General features: G+C 36.0%; 2 protein-coding genes across 2 annotated transcripts in view; one reads left to right on the top strand and one right to left on the bottom strand.

Moving 5' to 3' along the window:
• LOC116251463 (uncharacterized) overlaps nucleotides 1-12,496 on the bottom strand; it is a 53,734-nt gene extending 41,238 nt beyond the window's left edge. Inside the window, exons 1-5 of the mRNA XM_050076786.1 lie at nucleotides 12,321-12,496; nucleotides 11,960-12,241; nucleotides 11,734-11,873; nucleotides 11,467-11,515; nucleotides 9,521-9,582 (exon numbers count right to left, since the gene is read on the bottom strand). Coding sequence (XP_049932743.1) covers nucleotides 9,521-9,542 — 22 coding nt within the window. The 5' untranslated portion in view covers nucleotides 9,543-9,582; nucleotides 11,467-11,515; nucleotides 11,734-11,873; nucleotides 11,960-12,241; nucleotides 12,321-12,496. The remainder of the gene's footprint in view (nucleotides 1-9,520; nucleotides 9,583-11,466; nucleotides 11,516-11,733; nucleotides 11,874-11,959; nucleotides 12,242-12,320) is intronic.
• A 2,867-nt stretch (nucleotides 12,497-15,363) lies between these two features.
• On the top strand, nucleotides 15,364-17,193 carry LOC116251262 (suppressor protein SRP40-like). The gene is made up of 3 exons (XM_031625427.1): nucleotides 15,364-15,458; nucleotides 16,067-16,151; nucleotides 16,360-17,193. The coding sequence occupies exons 1-3, from the start codon at nucleotides 15,453-15,455 to the stop codon at nucleotides 16,911-16,913; spliced, it is 645 nt and encodes a 214-aa protein (XP_031481287.1). The 5' UTR covers nucleotides 15,364-15,452; the 3' UTR covers nucleotides 16,914-17,193.
• Nucleotides 17,194-18,113: the final 920 nt, after the last annotated feature.

Below are 18,113 nucleotides of genomic sequence, written 5' to 3'. Positions count from 1 at the left end.
GAAGGACTAACAATTTGGTAACGAAATGGTCAAACATTTTCAAGACTAAAGGGGATTGGTTAGTTATTGCTATGCCTAGGAATCCTGGAAACATACAAGAGACGTCAAGTTTTTACATTGAATTTTGAAATAGTTCAAAAATAATCAATTCAACTCATAAACTTGAGTGCTCGTGTTGTGAAAATAATATAACCTTCATGTACTGTTAGTACCATACAAGCATTTGGTTTTATTTCGCATCAATGTTGTCGAATCTTTAAAAGGAATGTCCTTCAATTTCCAGAATATGAACAGAAAGGAACCATCCTCGACATCCTAGATAATCAAAACAAGGAGCAGATATTGACCCCAAAATCGTACATCCACGAAAGATTGTCGCATTCAATTCTTGCGAGTTCAGCCTTCATGTCTTTCATCTCTTGGCAGGCACCTTTTGCTTTTTTCTTGTTTTTTCTTCATTTTTTTTCTTTTGCATTCAGCTTTTTGCCTTTCAATTTTTTTCTTGTGCTTTTCTTTTTTTTTTTTTGGGCCGACCTTCACCTTTGAGGGAATACCTCACCACCCCAAAGGCTACTACGAAGCTCCACCACTTTGGTAGTTATGTGTAGCTTTGTCACGTGTCCAACCCGCTTCACCTTACGGGTTTTCAACGAGTCAAAAGTTCATAAATCATTATCTTCGCGAAATAGACATAAATCACCTTTATGCCTACCCGGTACTCTCGATTTCTAACTCAGAGGAACGACTAACACAAGCTCCGAGCCCATCTCTCAACTCTCATTTTACTACCTGCCAAGATCTTATAGAGCATTTTGGCTTCTCCCTCAATATATTTTCCTGCTAAATCCTTGCAAATGCTTAATCGCCAGAGTCAATAGCATTTCCTAGTCTTGACTTTCTCAACTTCATAGGATTTTTCTTCACTGCTCATATCCAAGATTTTTTCGATTTTCCTCTTCCATTGATAGACAACAAGAATTTGAAGTTTCCACCTTCCACTTGGAAAGGTACTAAGAATAAAGCAAGGCACATCATTGTGTGAGAAAACACTTTCAAAATGTTTTTAAGCAAAACTGAAAAGTTCCTCTTTTACAAAAGTTCTTGACATCAAATGGTATATCAGCAGGAGAAAGGAACTGTACTCCCTAAAGAGATGGGTGAATGTAAAACTTGGCTGGTTAAAAGAACGAACTTCACCAAATCTCCCATAAAAGTAGGGTCTTCTATACAAAAGATTGGTTTAAGGGTGAGGAGTTCCAAGAAAAGTTGGGTATTCAACTGATTGAAAGTTTCACAAATGGTTTGGGTTAGGTTCTTCTATCAAAAAACACTAAAAATTCAAAAAGAAGGATAAAACTTTAGTACGTAAAAAAAAGAGGCATCGTCAGCTAAGGTCTCATTTTTATGATACAAAAATCAAATGTCGTAAACAACCCCAAGCATCATAACGTTGTTGTTGACGACCAGTTATGAACTTAAATCAAATTAGACATTGACCCACTAATCAGCTTACATGTGAATAACCAAAGCTAATGCTTCTACAATCAACTCATTTTTTAGCATTGAAAAAGGGAAGAAGAAAACATCTCCAAGTCAAACTAACTATGTAGCTCTGAACACTAGAAAACCAATTACACATGCAAATACATGAACAAAAACAAGGGTACTTACACAGATGTTTTTTGTTAATTTTACTATACTCTTTAGTATGCTTTCTTCAATGAGAGAAGAAACTACAACTATACCAGCAATTGATGCCAGCATGACATCAAGATCCAAATCAAGGCCAAACATGAGCAAATATAAAAGCATGAATCGTATGGCAGAAGCATAGAGATGCTAGGGCTTTTTAAACGATATCCAAGTTTAATAGGAGCAGCACAGAAACATGGAACAAGTGATGACAGAACATATTCATAGAAATTTTGAGTTGGACATGCCTGGACTCGAGAAACATTTGTGGAGTTAGAAGTGCCTCCAAAAGAGTCCACATTGTCATCAGGACGGGGTCCACAAAATTGTGTGACATTGAACTGGTTGGCACTTGAACACAAAGGATTCCTTGTAGCCTGAGCAATTCAAACAAATGCAATCCAATAAGACATATTGTATGCTAAATGTGAAATTTATCTAAATGAAGAACAAGAAAACTGATCCCGTAAATTGAAAAGTAAACACACTGTAATCAGCGCATTGTTGAATACACCAATTTGCTAGGCATTTAAACATGGTTTCAAATAATTCACTTGTAAAAGTAATGTTGCATTTTTGGTTAGTATTAATTTTAATCAATCATCCTTTGTTACATGCGATAAAAAGCTAGTAACTTTCTAATACTTTCCGCATAGTTAACGACATCACAATTCTTATGGCATAGTTAGCAAGAAACGTGAAAGTTTATATTTTAGTTATTGTCATTTTAACGATAAAAAAAACGAATTTTAATGCTTCCTTCCAAGTAATTAACAAATTTTTAGAAATTATAAGAATTTTTGAAATTATGTTTCACTGGCAAAATGTATTTGACATTAAATATTTGAAAAGTATAAAAACTCTGGGAAGTACGAAAAAGATCACAAAGCTAGTAAAACTTTCAAAACAGTTTATAAGTGTCTAAAAAAGTTCAAATTAGTAAATATGAGAAATATTTAACATTTAGAAAAGGTAAAGAGTCATAATCGAAACAATATAGTCTTTCCAAAAGATGTGAAAAAGTGCAGCAATTTTGTAAAATTAGAAAAAAATGAGCAATGGTTACAGGGGCATTATAAACGTTTGTAGTCATTATAAAAATATGTAAAAAATCTTGTAAAACAAAAACAATTGCTATCATGTTTAGAAAAAATAATGCAAAAAACAAACTCAAGAGAATGGTAGCTTTAAACAGGCTGAAATAATTGCCAAAAGGTCTATGAAATTGACATAAATAGAGTGCATTAACAAACCAAGCAGCTTCAACAATAACAAGCCACAAACCATAAGCATACAGCTTTCCAATGGTAGACTATTCTGCAGCATTTCCAATGTAAGATAGTACAATCTCCACAATGTCATAGTCTGTGACTTATGTCTCATATAACTACCATACCAGCAGTTCAAAAGGTTTTCTCAGCATCAAAGATTGCTAGTGGAAATAATCATTCACCAGTAAAGCCAATCATGCTTTACAAGAGTGCAAAAGTATCAGCCTACTGTACAACAAGAAGTGCCTTAAGCAGAACGCTGTTGTTGTGACTATTGTGTCTCAACAACACAACTATGATTGATACATAAATGACCTTAACTATCCCATGATAACATGCAGCAACACTTAGAAAGCAAGATTAAGTCATTAAACCCTTAAACAAACTTCAACAACAACATATTTCTTTCAAAACAAACCTGAACAAAGACGTCCAACCAAACAACACAGCCACTGAAAGAGTACAAACAGTCTTATTTAGGAAAAACACTGTGATCGACCCCCTCCTACGTCAACAAAAGGTTCAATAGTGTTTCAACCATAAAAGAAGAGCTATGCCTAATATAAAGTTCAAAATCCACAAGAGTAGTAAATTTTACAAACTTTGAATGCTATTTTCAAAGTAATTAGAAACTTTCCATAGACTTAGTCTAACCAGATGTTAAATTTTGTAAAAATTTTGTGAAGTCCATAAAAGGTCAAAAACCAAGTAAAACATTTAACATGTTTATAAGTGTACATAAACGTTACAACTAGTTTTTGACATTTTGCAGAAAACGTGAAGAGTCATAAATTTTCGAGAAGTAATAGTGTTCACAAAACATGTGCAAAAGAGCAAGAATTTTGTAAAACTAGAAAAAAATTGATAAAGTTTACCAATACTTCAAATTACGCACATATTTCACCAAAATGCATAAAAAAGGGTTAACTTTTAGAAATCCAAAAAAAAGTCCAAAACCATTAGCAACTGTAAAAAAAAAGGCAAAAGTTTCATCACGTCCAAAAACTTGCAAGAGTTGACAATTAAGAAAAACACCAATACTTACAAATTTTATCAGTTCAAAACAATACTTACAAATTTAAAAGATTTGTAAAATTTGCAAAAAGCTATATAAAACTTCTAAACAATTTATAAGAGATCAATACTGCTTTTGCAAATTTAAAGAGACATAAACTTAACAAAACAATAGTCCTTCCAACATATGAAAAAGTGCAACCATTTTGCAAAACCAGAACAGCTTTTGATTAAGTTTTGCAAAATTTCAAATAGCACATGAATTTGACAAAAACCCATAAAAATGTCATCTTTCCAAAACCAAAACAATGTAAAGCTTTCTCAAACATTCAAAAATTTTATGGGATCAAAGCAACATTTGCAAAAGATTAAAAGAGTTCAAAAGTGCTTCAACCGTAAAAGAAAAGATATGCCAAATATAAAGTTTTAAAACCCATAAAAGTAGTAAATTTACAAAGTTTGAATGATACTTTTAAAGTAATTAGAAACTTTCCATAGATTTAGTGTAGCAAGATGTTAAATTTTGGAAAAGTTCAAAAATTTTGTGAAGTTCATTAAACGTCAAAAACCAAGCAAAACCATTAAAAAGTTTATAAGTACATCAACGATGGTCTTAGTCTTTGACATTTTGTAGAAAACGTGAAAAGTCATGGTTTTCAAGAAGTAAAAGTGTTCGCAAAACATGTGCAAAATAGCAAGAATTTTGTAAAACTAGAAAAAAATTGATAAGCAGCTAGAACTGAGGTCTCCTCTCTAAGGTCTAGATCAGAGCTCTCATCTAATCCGGTCTAGGATGTTGGAATGCAGATTTTGGAGGTCTCATTTTATCCGGTCTAGGACGTCGAATGAATATTTTTTTGAAAATGGATGTGAATTTTAAAAAATTAAACCCAAGTCTAGACCATGTTTAAAATCATTTTGAAAAAATATACAATCCAATGGTATTTAGAAACTTGAAACTTGAAAGTATGAAGGTGCATTTACAAGTTTGAGAATTTAGCACAGATTTAAGAAAAGTACGAAATCAAATCCAAAACAATTGAAGATCTCAAAATAAATTGAGAAAATTCACAAAAAAATGAATCATAAGAATTTGAATTCAATTTACAAAATTTTGGAAAACTTAGAGAGTGGTTTCAAAAATGTATATAGACAAAGTAAAACACTGGAAATGATTTCAAATACTCATAAGGGATTTGAATCTGTTCAATGATGTTTGATTTAGGATTTGGATGCAAGAAATAGATCAGAGGTCTAATCTCATCTGGTATGGGATTCATACCTACGGTTTGGATCAGAGGTCAGCTCTCATCTGGTCTAGGATGTTGTAGGTGGGAATTAGACCAAAGCACTAGAGTAGATGTCCAAACTTATACCGTCTTAGAAGTTGGATTGGTAATTCGAAATTGGATTTCAAATTTAAAAAATCTGAACCAGAGAGTTCAGACCATGTTTAAAATCGTTTTACAAATTCGGACAACCTAGTGTAATTTAGAAACTCTAGAATAGAAAAGTGCAATTAAAAACTTGAGAATTTAACATGCATTTAGAAAATGTCGCACATCAAATACAAGAAATTTAAAGATACAACAAGAAATTGAGATGATTCTAAGAAAATTAAAAGAATTTGAAGCCAAATTGCACAACTCTGGAAGATTTGACAATGATTTCAAAGACTTATATACACAAACTAATATTCTTCAAGTGATTTCAAAAATTCCTAAAGGATGTGAAAAGAATTTGCAACAAATCAGAAAATCACTCATTTTTTTATGTGATCAAGTATATGATGTTGGATTTGGGATTTTGATCTTGGAAATAGATCATAGGTCTGATCTAGTCCCCTACGCGAAAATTGAAGTTGGTGATTCTACCCTAAGATTTCAATTATAAGTCTCATCTTATCCGACTTGGGATGTTGGATTTGGGATTTTGACCTAAGGTATGGATCAGAGATCTCATCCAATCCGGTCTAGGATGTTGGATTGCGTTTTCAACAAGCATCTAGAACGGAGGTCTCGTCTCTAAGGTCCAGATCAGAGGTCACATCTAATCCGGTCTAGGATGTTGGATTGCGGGTTTTGAACTAGCATTAAGAACGGAGGTCTCATTTTATCCGGTCTAGGACGTCGAATGAATATTTTTTTGAAAATGGATGTGAATTTTAAAACATTAAACCCAAGTCTAGACCATGTTTAAAATCATTTTGAAAAATTATACAATCCAATGGTATTTAGAAACTTGAAAGTATAAAGGTGCATTAACAAGTTTGAGAATTTAGCACAGATTTTAGAAAAGTACGAAATCAAATCCAAAAAATCTGAAGAACTCAAAAGAAATTGAGAAAATTCACAGAAAATGAATCATAAGAATTTGAATTCAAGTTACAAAATTTTGGAAAACTTAGAGAGTGGTTTCAAAGATGTATATAGACAAAGTAAAACACGGGAAATGATTCCAAATACTCAAAAGGGATTTGAATCTGTTCAATGATGTTTGATTTAGGATTTGGATGCAAGAAATAGATCAGAGGTCTGACCTGATCCGGTATGGGGTGTTGAAATAGGGATTCATAACTATGTTTTGGATCAAAGGTCAGCTCTGATCTGGTCTAGGATGTTGTATGCAGGAATCAAACCAAAGCTCTAGAGTAGAGGTCCAATCTTATACGGTCTCTTGGATTGGTAATTCGAAATTGGATTTCGAATTTTAAAATCTGAACCAGAGAGTTCAGACCATGTTTAAAATTGTTTTACAAATTTGAAAAACTCGAGAGTAAAAAGTGCAATTAAAAACTTGAGAATTTAACAAGCATTTAGGAAATGTCACACATCAAATACAAGAAATTTAAAGATACAACGAGAAATTGAGAAGATTCTACAAAAATGAAAAGAATTTGAAGCCAACTTGCACAATTTTGGAAGACTTGACAATGATTTCAAAGACTTATATAGACAAACTAATATTCTTCAAATGATTTCAAAAATTCCTAAAGGATTTGAAAAGAATTTACAACAAATCAGAAAATCACTCATTTTTTTATGTGATCAAGTATATGATGTTGGATTAGGGATTTTGATCTAAGAAATAGATCATAGGTCTGATCTAGTCCCCTACGCGATCAAAGGTCTCATCTAATCGGGTCTAGGATGTTGGATTGCGGATTTTGAGCAAGCAAGTAGAACTGAGGTGTCATTTTATCCGGTCTAGGATGCCGAATGCATACATGTTTTTGAATGCAGATGTGATTTTTAAAATATACAAAAGTCTAGACCATGTTTAAAATCATTTTGAAAATTTATAAAATCCAATGGACTTTAGAAACTTGAAAGTTTAAAGTTGTCATTACTTTGTATACATGAATGACTCCATTAAACTCTGGGACTAGGCTAACTTGGCCAAAACTATGCTGTCACGGCCAAAACTTGGATCACTCAGCCTGGTCATTCGAAGCCAAGTCTTCCCATTTCCTGATTCTTCCATTTTATTGACCAGATTGGAGACTAAGCTAACAGGTCTTAGACAACTCAGTTGGTTCGATCAAGCTATTAAACATGCATAAAAAAATCAAGACAAAGGTAAATGACTATCCTGCACAATTAAAACAAGACAAGGAAGAGATAACCTCATTCACTTGAACACAATTTGTGATGCGCTTAGCTCTACCAGTGAACTGCAAAGTCCCCTTTGTTTCATCAACATGAACCTATATATAGATAATTGATTGCATGTAACTATGAGGTTTAATGGAATTGATTGAAAGAAAATACCTAGAAAAACCAGATTTAAGTTTGACCTCTTCATGTGCAACAGTACAGATAATCATTGCCACCAAGAGCAGCATGAAGAATTGCGGTGAGCTTGCTATCACGGTAAGGAATATGTCCTCTGCAAAGATGATATACCAGTGAGAAATTAGAATCCTAATAATTATACTGCTAACAATAAAAATTTAAGAGGACAAACGGCTACCTATGCCAGACCTTTGCCTAACACCACTATCACTAATTCTGTTGATAACATTTCCAATGGGCTATTCAGCTTTTATTTATGTATTTCCCTTCCTTCAAACGTATGCCACCAGCACCAGTCTTGGATCAGAAATCATAACTTATGCATAATGGTTTTGACACAGATGATGCTGGTGGCAGCAAGAATGATCCGATAAACGAAGAGAACAAACAGTCCCCCCTCTATTATTCCCCAAACCATGCACTTAAACTTGAAAATAAAAGTGCTAAGCAAGCATAAAATTTGTGTATTTTTATATCAACAAATGAGGTTCCAGGTTTTGTCATGTATACATATCTCATGAAAGTGACAAGTTCTCACAAAAAGCCAAACAGAAGAAAGGGGAAAGTGGAAGAGTAACATTGCAAAGAACAAGTGAAGCTTACCATTTTCTGATGCAGCTCTGATAGCAATCATAGCATTAATATTTGCAGTTCCATTGACTTTATACATATGAGAGTTTGAGCCAAAGCCTCCAACACAAGATACCTAAAAATGGTCAGAATAACATATCTCATCTCTCTTGAATAATGAAGGTGAAATCATTGCCAAAAAACACATTATTCAAGCTTAATCTTCCAGGAACACAATAATAAAAAAAAAAACACTAGCAACTGGATGAAATACATCAGCAACCCTTTGAATTTTACTCATTCACTAACTTTTATATGAGATGATCCAGAAACTCCAAAGACACAACTCAGCAGGTCTCATCTTCCATATATCAAATAACAGCTTTTTACCTGTGACTTATTTGTGCAGTCTATAAATTTATGACTGATTAACAGTACAGCCTGCATAAATAGTTTGCCATCAAACAAATCTTAGCAGCTGGGATGCCGAAGGAAGTCCAACCTATTTTTTATCTATGATAGTCATGCATACGCTGTTTAAAGTTTAAACATTAACCAGGTCTTCCTAGATACTGGATCAGGTTCTTATCTTGCAAACATAACAACTTTTTATCCACAGCTTGTGCGTACACTTTATAAATGGTTAACTAACTAATAATAAGGTACAGTGGTACACCACTCATTTTGCCGTTAAATAGTCTTAGCTGTACAATGTCATGAAGGACCGATCTCTTTTTTCATTCAAAAATGCTTTCTTACCTAAGTTGACCATAAATACCTTGTTTATTTAGCAATTGTGTCTTCCTAGAAACTAGCAATAAGATTCTGAAATTATATATAGCCTTTCTCAATAGTCCAATTTCACCAGAAAGAACCATCAAATGTGGTATAAATAAATAGGCAGAAATTTTGAGAAAATACTTCCAAAAAGTAAACATTCTCAATAACAGTAAAAATTTCTTCAACCAAGGAAAGGAAGCAATGTTATCTTAAGTGACATCAATAAATGACATTTCAAATGAAGAATGATAAGTGTGGATTCACATACCACAGCAGTAACTCCATCAAAGGCATCCTTAAGTGAGTCGGGTACAAGCAGGTCTCCTGAGAAAAGGATATCATTATACTTGGACCATAGTTGAAAGTTTGAAACATAGAGGATATGTATTAATTACCAACCTTTACCTTTGAACCATGTCATATTGTCTGCCCACGCACCACGTACAGATGTCTTTCCAGTCCTAAAGATAAAAAGTAAAAGACAAATCAAGCAGATAGAAAGATGCTTTTACACTGCACTTGCCATTAACCAAATGCAACCAACCACTATATAGCAACTTTGTGTAAGATAATCCAAAACCTGGATTATATTGCAATAGAACATGGAATTTTTAGCATAATAGGTGATATTGCTAAAGCATATCCTAGCTCATGCAAAACATTATGGGAAAGGGCTAAGGAGAGAGCTTCATAGAACAAATATTGTCCAGTCACTAGAATCTAAATTCTAAATATCATCAAGGTCTCCATATTGTATCATATTGTGTACTTTTAAAACTCAACATGCAAGTTTAGAAACATCGAACTGCACCAATGGCCTCAGTAACCATATATGCCGACAGACGTATCATTGGCACATCCTTGGACCCGGCATTGGCTGGATATTGGCATCATTAGGATAAGAGAATATCCTAAATTGTCCAGTTAATATTCAACTGCCAATTAGGGCATCACTTAAAAGGGCAATGGAATAGGTCCCCAATCTTTTATTTGCCAAGAAAGGACTTCAATAAACTGTTGTCCTAGTTAAGCATACTTCAAAGTTTATCCTCCTAGATACTATGATTATGTGATCTATTAATAGGCTTGTGAATAATCGCTTTTACTTGCACATATGGAATTTGAAATTTACTTTAGGACCATTATGGGATTTCTCATATATTATTTTTTCTTCGATTTCTAAATATTTATGGATATATATATACATATATATATGTGTGTGTGTGTGTGTGTGTGTGTGTGTGTGTGTGTGTCTATATGTGGGGGTGGGGGGGCAGGGGGATATGTGTGGGTGTGTATTTATTTAGATAATCGTGTACGTATTGGCAAGATTGCCACAAGAAGAATACAGAAAAATAACAAAATATCCTAGGAAAATTTTATAACAAAATATACTTGAACATATTATTCATATAGGTTTTGATTTTCACTAAGAGATATTCCACAGACGAATCTAAACCAGAACAAAAAGAGGGAGGTCTAGTTGAAGTACCCTTAATGACACCATGGCCTGGCAATCTAGCATAAATAGTTCTCTGGAAATAAGAATATTTAAGGACTTAGTGGTTTCAATATATGGGAATCTGAGAGTCTATGCACCTACATGTGTGTGTGTCCTATAATACATACAATAGTGAATAGACAATATATATGGCGTATACACTTGAATTTGTAATATTATTTTGTTAATATGTAAACAAATAGGGCAAAAAAAAAAATGAGCACCACTCCTGGATAACTAGTGACTTAAACTAAACCAGCCAAATCTACCAAATTCTGTAAAAAAGAAAAAGGTTTGTATTTTAAACATCCAATGTACTCAAAAACAAAAAAGAAATACTAAAAACTATTATGATCCCATATGCCATCATAAGAAACATATAGAAGATAGTTTCCAGAAGTGTGCTAGATCAGAAACCAAAACAGAGACACGGACAGCATCTTCAGTTGACCATATCACCAAATGCCGCAGATTCTTGCCCTGAGCTTTCTATAACCTAAATTGAATCTCAACATTAACCTCCATTAAGAAAAGCGTGGAAAGAGCTAATCATGAACCTCCACGTAACTATGAGCTAATCTCAACATTAACCTAGATTGTTGATTTTTTCATTATAAACCTCCACGTATGAAACCCCAATTCTAAACTCACCATCTGTTGTCTAGTTTCAGAAATACAAGCAAACATCAGAAGAGAGACACCAGTCTACCATTTTAAAGGTTGGTCTTCACAGCATTCTAGCAGTTATTCGTGTGAAAAAACAACATGACTACCAACTGAATATGCCGAAAGACTTTCTTGGACAGCCAGATGGATAACTCTTGGATTGTTTGAAGAACCTTACCTTGTGAAAGTTTTCCCACTGCTGGTCTGCCCATAAGCGAAAAGAGTTCCTGCAAGAATTGGGTACCACTTTTTAGAACAGTCAAACAACGAAGCTCTCAGGCATGAGACTTCCTAAATAACCAAAACTAGTGTCGTTTGCGCTCGCAGCAGTTCAAACAATGATTTAGATCACAACGATGTTACAAAGGAAACGCTGATGTGAACATGACCAAAATCGTCCAATCCTTGAAAATACTAAAAGAACAAAAACTAATTCAAGAGGTACCATTGAATCCCTTGACTGCCGGTTGGTGACATCCTCAAGTTCGTGCAAGTCTCGTCGAACACGTGATCTGCACAGTCGGACCAAGAGCCCCGCTCAACGCTTTTTGCACTGTAAGAGGGAACCGCAGAGAAGAAAAGAACCTGCAGGACGGGAGGGCAAAAGGAGTTTACCGAAAGCGAAGGAGACGCCTGAAATGGGACCAGAACAGTGCGATCGTTAAACGTACTTGTAAGGTTCTGTACAATCTAAGAAAAAGATTGACCGATCGATCGATCACTAAGTGTTGAAATCGCTAACAATGAGGGACGGTGAACTCTCTCTGGAAACCTCCCTATTGCCCTCGATCTCCGAACGCTCTTCTGTTTGTCGGCTTTCGATGGATCGATAGATCGACGAGCGAGGGCCAAGGCCGATCGAACTCTTCTCGACTTCGTTCCTCTGTCTGTCTCTCGACCTTTTAGATGCCCCCTTCCCTTCCAAGCAGTGGACCTAGCGAAGCAGCATTGTTCTTGTGGGTCAAAAAATACCCTAATGAGAACAAAAAAAACAGAAAGAGCTAATGGAGAAGGGAGGAAACGTAGTCTTACTCTGCCACCAGAGGCAAGTGGAGAATCTGGTCCAGCGGGAGGATGATGGATAGGAGCTGCTGCTTGCAATTCCTAATGATGAACTGCGGCAACCCACGCCCGCAGTCTGCATCCTCCTTCCATCGTCGGCGCCATCGAGGATCCAGCCTCGCTGCCTGAGAGAGAGAGAGAGGGTGCTTTCCCTCCCTGGAACTCGGCGGGAAAAAGGAAAGAAACAGAATGGTTGAGAATTGCGTTTCTTGAATTTATAACTGAAGATTTAAAGGGTCTGCAAACACAAAATTCTCAAGCCGCAAATACAAAATGTTAAAGCAAAGGAGCCTGGAGGCAGAGGATTTGCAGTCTGCAGAGGGAGCCCCTTTTGCCTCGAAGCAAAGGGTTTTCTCTCAGCTCTGAAACCCTCCGCTTGAGAGGGTTTCCTCTGGTTTCAGAAACCCTCTCCCTCGAAGCAGAGAGTTTGTAGCTTAAGGGAGAGAGAGAGAGACCCCTTACCACGGTGGGTGGTCGTCGGCGATGCTCCGGTGCCGTCCCAAAACAGCTGTACATCTGGCAGAATCGAAAGATGAGAGAGCTTCGTTGAGAGAGAAATTGACGTTGAAACGAGAAAAGAAAGAGATGAAAGTATTTACGTAAGCTTTTTTTAGTTTCCAAATTTAACTCATCAATTAAATGGAAAAACCATAAAAAGAAAGTAAAAGACTCCCATATTGAGCGCAACTATTTAACCACGCTTTTCATTTGTTTTTTCACTGAACATTAATGAAAATGGATTAGACGGCAAATTAAGAACAAGAAACGTGAAGAATCATAATTTTCGAGACATAATAGTTTTTGCAAAGCGTGTTCCAAACAGCTAGAATTTTAATATAACTACAAAAAAAATTATGAAGTTTAGCAAAATTTCAAACTCTACACACATTTCACCAAAATACATAAAAAGGGTTAACTTTTAGAAACCGAAAAAAATACATTCCAAAACCATTGGCAATTGTAAAAAAAAAAAGGCAAAAGTTTCATCACGTCCAAGAAGTTCTAAGATTTGAAAATTTTGAAAAACTTGAATGCTTACAAATTTTATGAGTTGGAAACAATACTTACAAATTTAAAGGAATTTTAAAGTTTGTAAAAAGCTATATAAAACTTTTAAACAATTTATAACTGCTTTTGCAAATTTAAATAGTCATCAACTTAACAAAACAATAGTTTTTCTAACATATGAAAAAATGCAGCCTATAAAACCCGAACACCTTTTACAAGCTCGTACTGAACACATCAAATTTCCTCATGCCCGTATATCATAGCTTTAAGTAACTATTCCAGCTTATGAAATAACAAGAATTTTTATCAACCCCAAGTCGATTTCAAATTTACAATAGTCCAACAGGCCAACTTGAAGGAGTTACTTACTGGCTAGTACAACATCTTGTTGTTTCTAGGTAGGGATGTTAATAAATCCAATTTAGATCCAGTTTCTGACCGAACCACATAAAAAGTTGGATATTGTTATCTGATTAAGATTTAAGATCGACTTGAATATAAGAAATGACATATGATTTAGATTCAGATCTAAGTAAATATTCAGTGGATTCTGATTCTGATCAGATATAGCTTTACATAAATATCACATACTCAATGTCTATGATATGGTTTGGATTTGATTTAAAAGTTGGATTCGGATTCAGATGTTATTCTAAAAATCGGATCCAGATAAGTTACAGATTTTATTCATTTTCATTGAATTCCAATATGACTATACAGATAACCAAAAGTAGATTGATAAATTATACATTCAATTAGAATAAGATCCATTGACATCACTATTTTTAGGAGAACTATTTGGTCATCAAGTTTCAACCTATGGCGAGCATAAATTAATCAAACAACCTACAGCATTTCTAAGAAGATGCTGATTAGTTGCAACTCTATAGGTAAGCGTTTACGTCAATAAACTTTGACCTGTTTCAACGCTTGCAGTTGCTGTGCAACACGCTGGTCGTCCTCATCCACAAGGTGGTGATCTGGTGTTCATCTGGAAGCGACAATCTGTCTCACCAACGACGATAGACATGGCCACAGCAGAGATCTTCTTTTCGTCCTCTCAATGCATAATAAATGTTTGGGTGGCCGAATATACCTGCAAAGCTTCCTATAAAACAAAGAAGAAATGTCCCCAACGCACGCCACGGTCTCAAATATAGCTTAATCTCAAACGTCATATACAGCCTTCCCTTTAGTACAAACCCAAGGAAAGTGCAGCAGCTCTGCATGGATAAGGAAAGCGTAAGATTTCGTGGAAATTTTCTTTGATGGCTACGTACGTCTTCCTTTCCTTTCATATTTTAAATATCGGCACGCCGTGTTTGGTAGGACACTTATCCGATTATGCCGATCGAGAGTGAGAAACGCAATCATGTATTTATCCAACGGCTGACGTCTTCTACCTTGAAACTCTTAAGTAGAAGTCTTTAACCATTGATAATCCGCAGTAAGAATTCATTGATAAGAGCAACCAATTGGGTATACACTATCTCTTTCCCCGCATGGATAGATATATACAGTAAATATGATTTGGAAGAATTGCCTTGTCTTTGTTTAGGGACGACCGAACGGTAAAAATGCTTCACGTCGTGAGGAAAGTCACGAAAACCACAAGAAAACATACAAAAAAAAATTGGAAGTATCATAATGAATTGATTTTTAGCTTGTTAATTAAATGAGACATTTACTTGCACACATTGTTCATGCTGTTGAGCTTGGGTGCATATGGTCAAAGTAGAGGCTGCCAATCGTTGACCAAGTTCAGCCCATAGTATCTAACTGGCGGGTCCCACATGAAAGTTTTTCATCTACGGCATTTGCTGACAACCGGTGGAGCCCACGTGGTAGCCAGTGGGCAAGCAGCAGGTTCCTGGAACCTTCCTTCCCAATCTCTCAAGACTAGCGATCGGATCATCTGATGCCTCTCACCTCCTCCTTCGTGCATGTGTCGGTCTCCCTCCCTATATATATGGAAGCTCTCCCCGCTTAGCGGCTCAGATCAAGACTTACTAGTCTCTCTTGCTTAAACACAAGCACAATTTCAAGTTCCCCAACTCATCCTTTGGCTTACAGTGCTACTTCTGCAGTTTCATAATGAAGGTATGAATATTCGCTCGATTTCTTATGTGTTCTTTTCTTTTCTTCTACTGAAATTTGTGCATCTAATGTTAAAGCCAAACTCCCCAGATCAAGAAAATGCTTGCATTTGTTCACAAAAACCCTGTCGTAAATCTCTGCGTGCAATACTGTTGCTTCTTTCTGATGGAGGCAAAAGAACCAATTAGCTTATTAGTTGCTAGCTTGACTAGCACTTGCCCTCTTTGGCATCACTTTTCATCTACCCTCCATATTTTCCAATTTCCTCTATACCTCTTCCCTCATTCCCTATGTCTTTCCATATAGCTTCAGCATGCACCATTGCTGCCAACAGTTCGGTGTCTTTTTCTTTTTCCCTTCCTTATTTCTTCCTTTTACTGCACTGGATGTGATCTGAATACTTGCGACCTGTTTACGACCAAACGAAGCAGTGCATGGAAGCTACCAATAACCATCTTTGCGTGATCCTAGAATTGCATCATACGCCTGTGGTTGATGTCCTATCAGACATTTTAATATATCTTCATACGTGAAAGCTTCTAAGCCAGTATATTTTTTCATGGCCCTTGACAAAGATATTTACAGTTCCTGTCTTCTTTATATGTATGCAGCAACGGCTGGTGCTCAGCTTTGATACATATTATGATGACTACAATAGCAGGTCTAAGGCCATGAAGACTGTTGTGAGTGCCGATGGTACGTACAATCTCCTTCCTCTTTCCTTTTACCTTTGTTTTCTGTCTAGATTCTCCCGATCTACATAAATCCCGCTCTTGTTCTCTTACTTCTCTCGCATTGCACTTGTTTTCATAAAAAACCCCATCTAATATATTTCCAAAAGATTTATTTAACTAGTTTTTGATTTGTGTGTCTCCTAACTGGGTGGTGTTGCTTTGTAATGAAGGTGTGACGTCTGTAAAATTAGATGAGAAGGACGAGAGCAAGATGGTGGTGATAGGTGAGGAGATGGATGCCTATGGGCTGCTGAACATTCTGAAGAAGAGGAATTTCAAAGCCCACATGGAGAGCTTAGAGGAAATAAAACATGGGAAACAAGAGCATCATGAGAAATATAAGAAAAAGGAGCATCACAAGAAAGAGGAGGAGAAAAAACATAAGAAGGACAGGAAGAAGAAGGAAAGGAAGGATAAGAAGAAGCACGGGCACTCAGACTCCGACTCTGATTCTGGTTCAGGCTCAAGCTCTAGCTCCAGCTCGGACTCGGAATCGGACTCAGATAGGAAGAAGCGAGGACATCATCATAATCGGTCGAGCTCCAGCTCGAGCTCGTCCAGCTCCGACTCGGACTCAGACTCAGATAAGAAGAAGAAGCAAGGACACCACCATCGTAATCGGACGACATACGTTTACATGCCGACATATCCGCCGCAAATTTACCCTGCACCTGCACCATACGACGACGGCTATAACTACAACTATTCCACCAGCCGTTACTGAGAGAGTGACAACCAGGACAATTGCTTCATATGTGGTATATAAGCTTGTCAATATGCCAGGCACTAGGCTTGGATGTTTTGCTTTTGATAAATAAAACTGTGTATTTTTTTCCTTTTCTTTTTTTTTTTTGGGTAGAATTTTTGGATTCTCTCAAGGTGGACTTACTCTGTATTTCCTTCGGTGGAAGGTCTTGCGCTTGCCCGGTGTAGAGAGCCTTTAATGGCAAAGCATGTACCTAATTAATTTGGTCGCGTTTGTAAACAATCAATGCACGTATAGCACGCACTCTTTTATATTACAAATGTTGAGAAAAAGATCAGAGAAGAATATTGTTGGTCAACGCAGACGTTGGCTGTTTTTACTCCTTTCTTTTCATCCACCAGAATTTGCAGATATCGTCCCATTTACTCCTCTCTTAACTACATCTAATGCTGCACGTGAGACGAGAGAGAGGTGATGGGGAGAATAGGGAGAAACAAAAACGGGTCTACTTAGTTCAACACTTTTCAAAATATCATCAAGATAGCACCTTCTTTTCAAGAATTAAACCGAGGACGTGGCTATGACATACCACCCAACTAAACAAGTTGTGTTACCTATTATTTAGAGAGAGAAATATATTGTATGTGTTCCTAATAAAAGGAATTTGTTCATTTTTGGAGGTCGCGTGGAAACACATAAGAACTCTTGAATTCTTGAATGGAAATTGAAAAGAGATGTAGCTCCAGTTCCTTCGGAAAAAGGTAAAATCTTTGGCGCAAAAAGAACGGGTTGATCCGTATCACCTTGACTTGGTTCTGCTTTCTCTTTTTTTTGTATTTTCTTTTCTATTTTAACAACACCGAGTCGGGTTCTTGATTTAGATTAGAAAAATCGTACGGATTTTATGAAACCATGTGCTATGACTCGAATCCGTAGTCTTCCGATAGAAGCATTCAACGAGTAAAATTTTGAGATTGGTTTGACCAGTCCTTTGTTTATCAATATCATTTGCGGTCTGCCTTGTGAATGTGATCTTCAAGTTTGAAACCAATGTTATAAAAATTGATTTGCATCTCGGATCAAATGCCTAAACAACTATATGCAAAATCGTCAGTGTGCGTCGGCTGGTCTCAAGTCTCAACCTGCGTGGCTGGTCTCAACCTGTATGAGTGATGAATACGCAGGTCTGAATGGCAGTAATATATTGTTCGCTGATAT

This window comes from Nymphaea colorata, chromosome 3, assembly GCF_008831285.2.
Source record: "Nymphaea colorata isolate Beijing-Zhang1983 chromosome 3, ASM883128v2, whole genome shotgun sequence".
Classification (NCBI taxonomy): Eukaryota; Viridiplantae; Streptophyta; class Magnoliopsida; order Nymphaeales; family Nymphaeaceae; genus Nymphaea; species Nymphaea colorata.
This window is presented reverse-complemented; position numbering and strand designations above follow the sequence as displayed.

Excerpts from the sequence above, each read along its gene's own strand:
- LOC116251262 (XM_031625427.1), top strand. Across the intron at positions 16,152-16,359 it reads GACTGTTGTGAGTGCCGATG|GTGTGACGTCTGTAAAATTA; the intron begins GTACGTACAATC and ends TTTGTAATGAAG.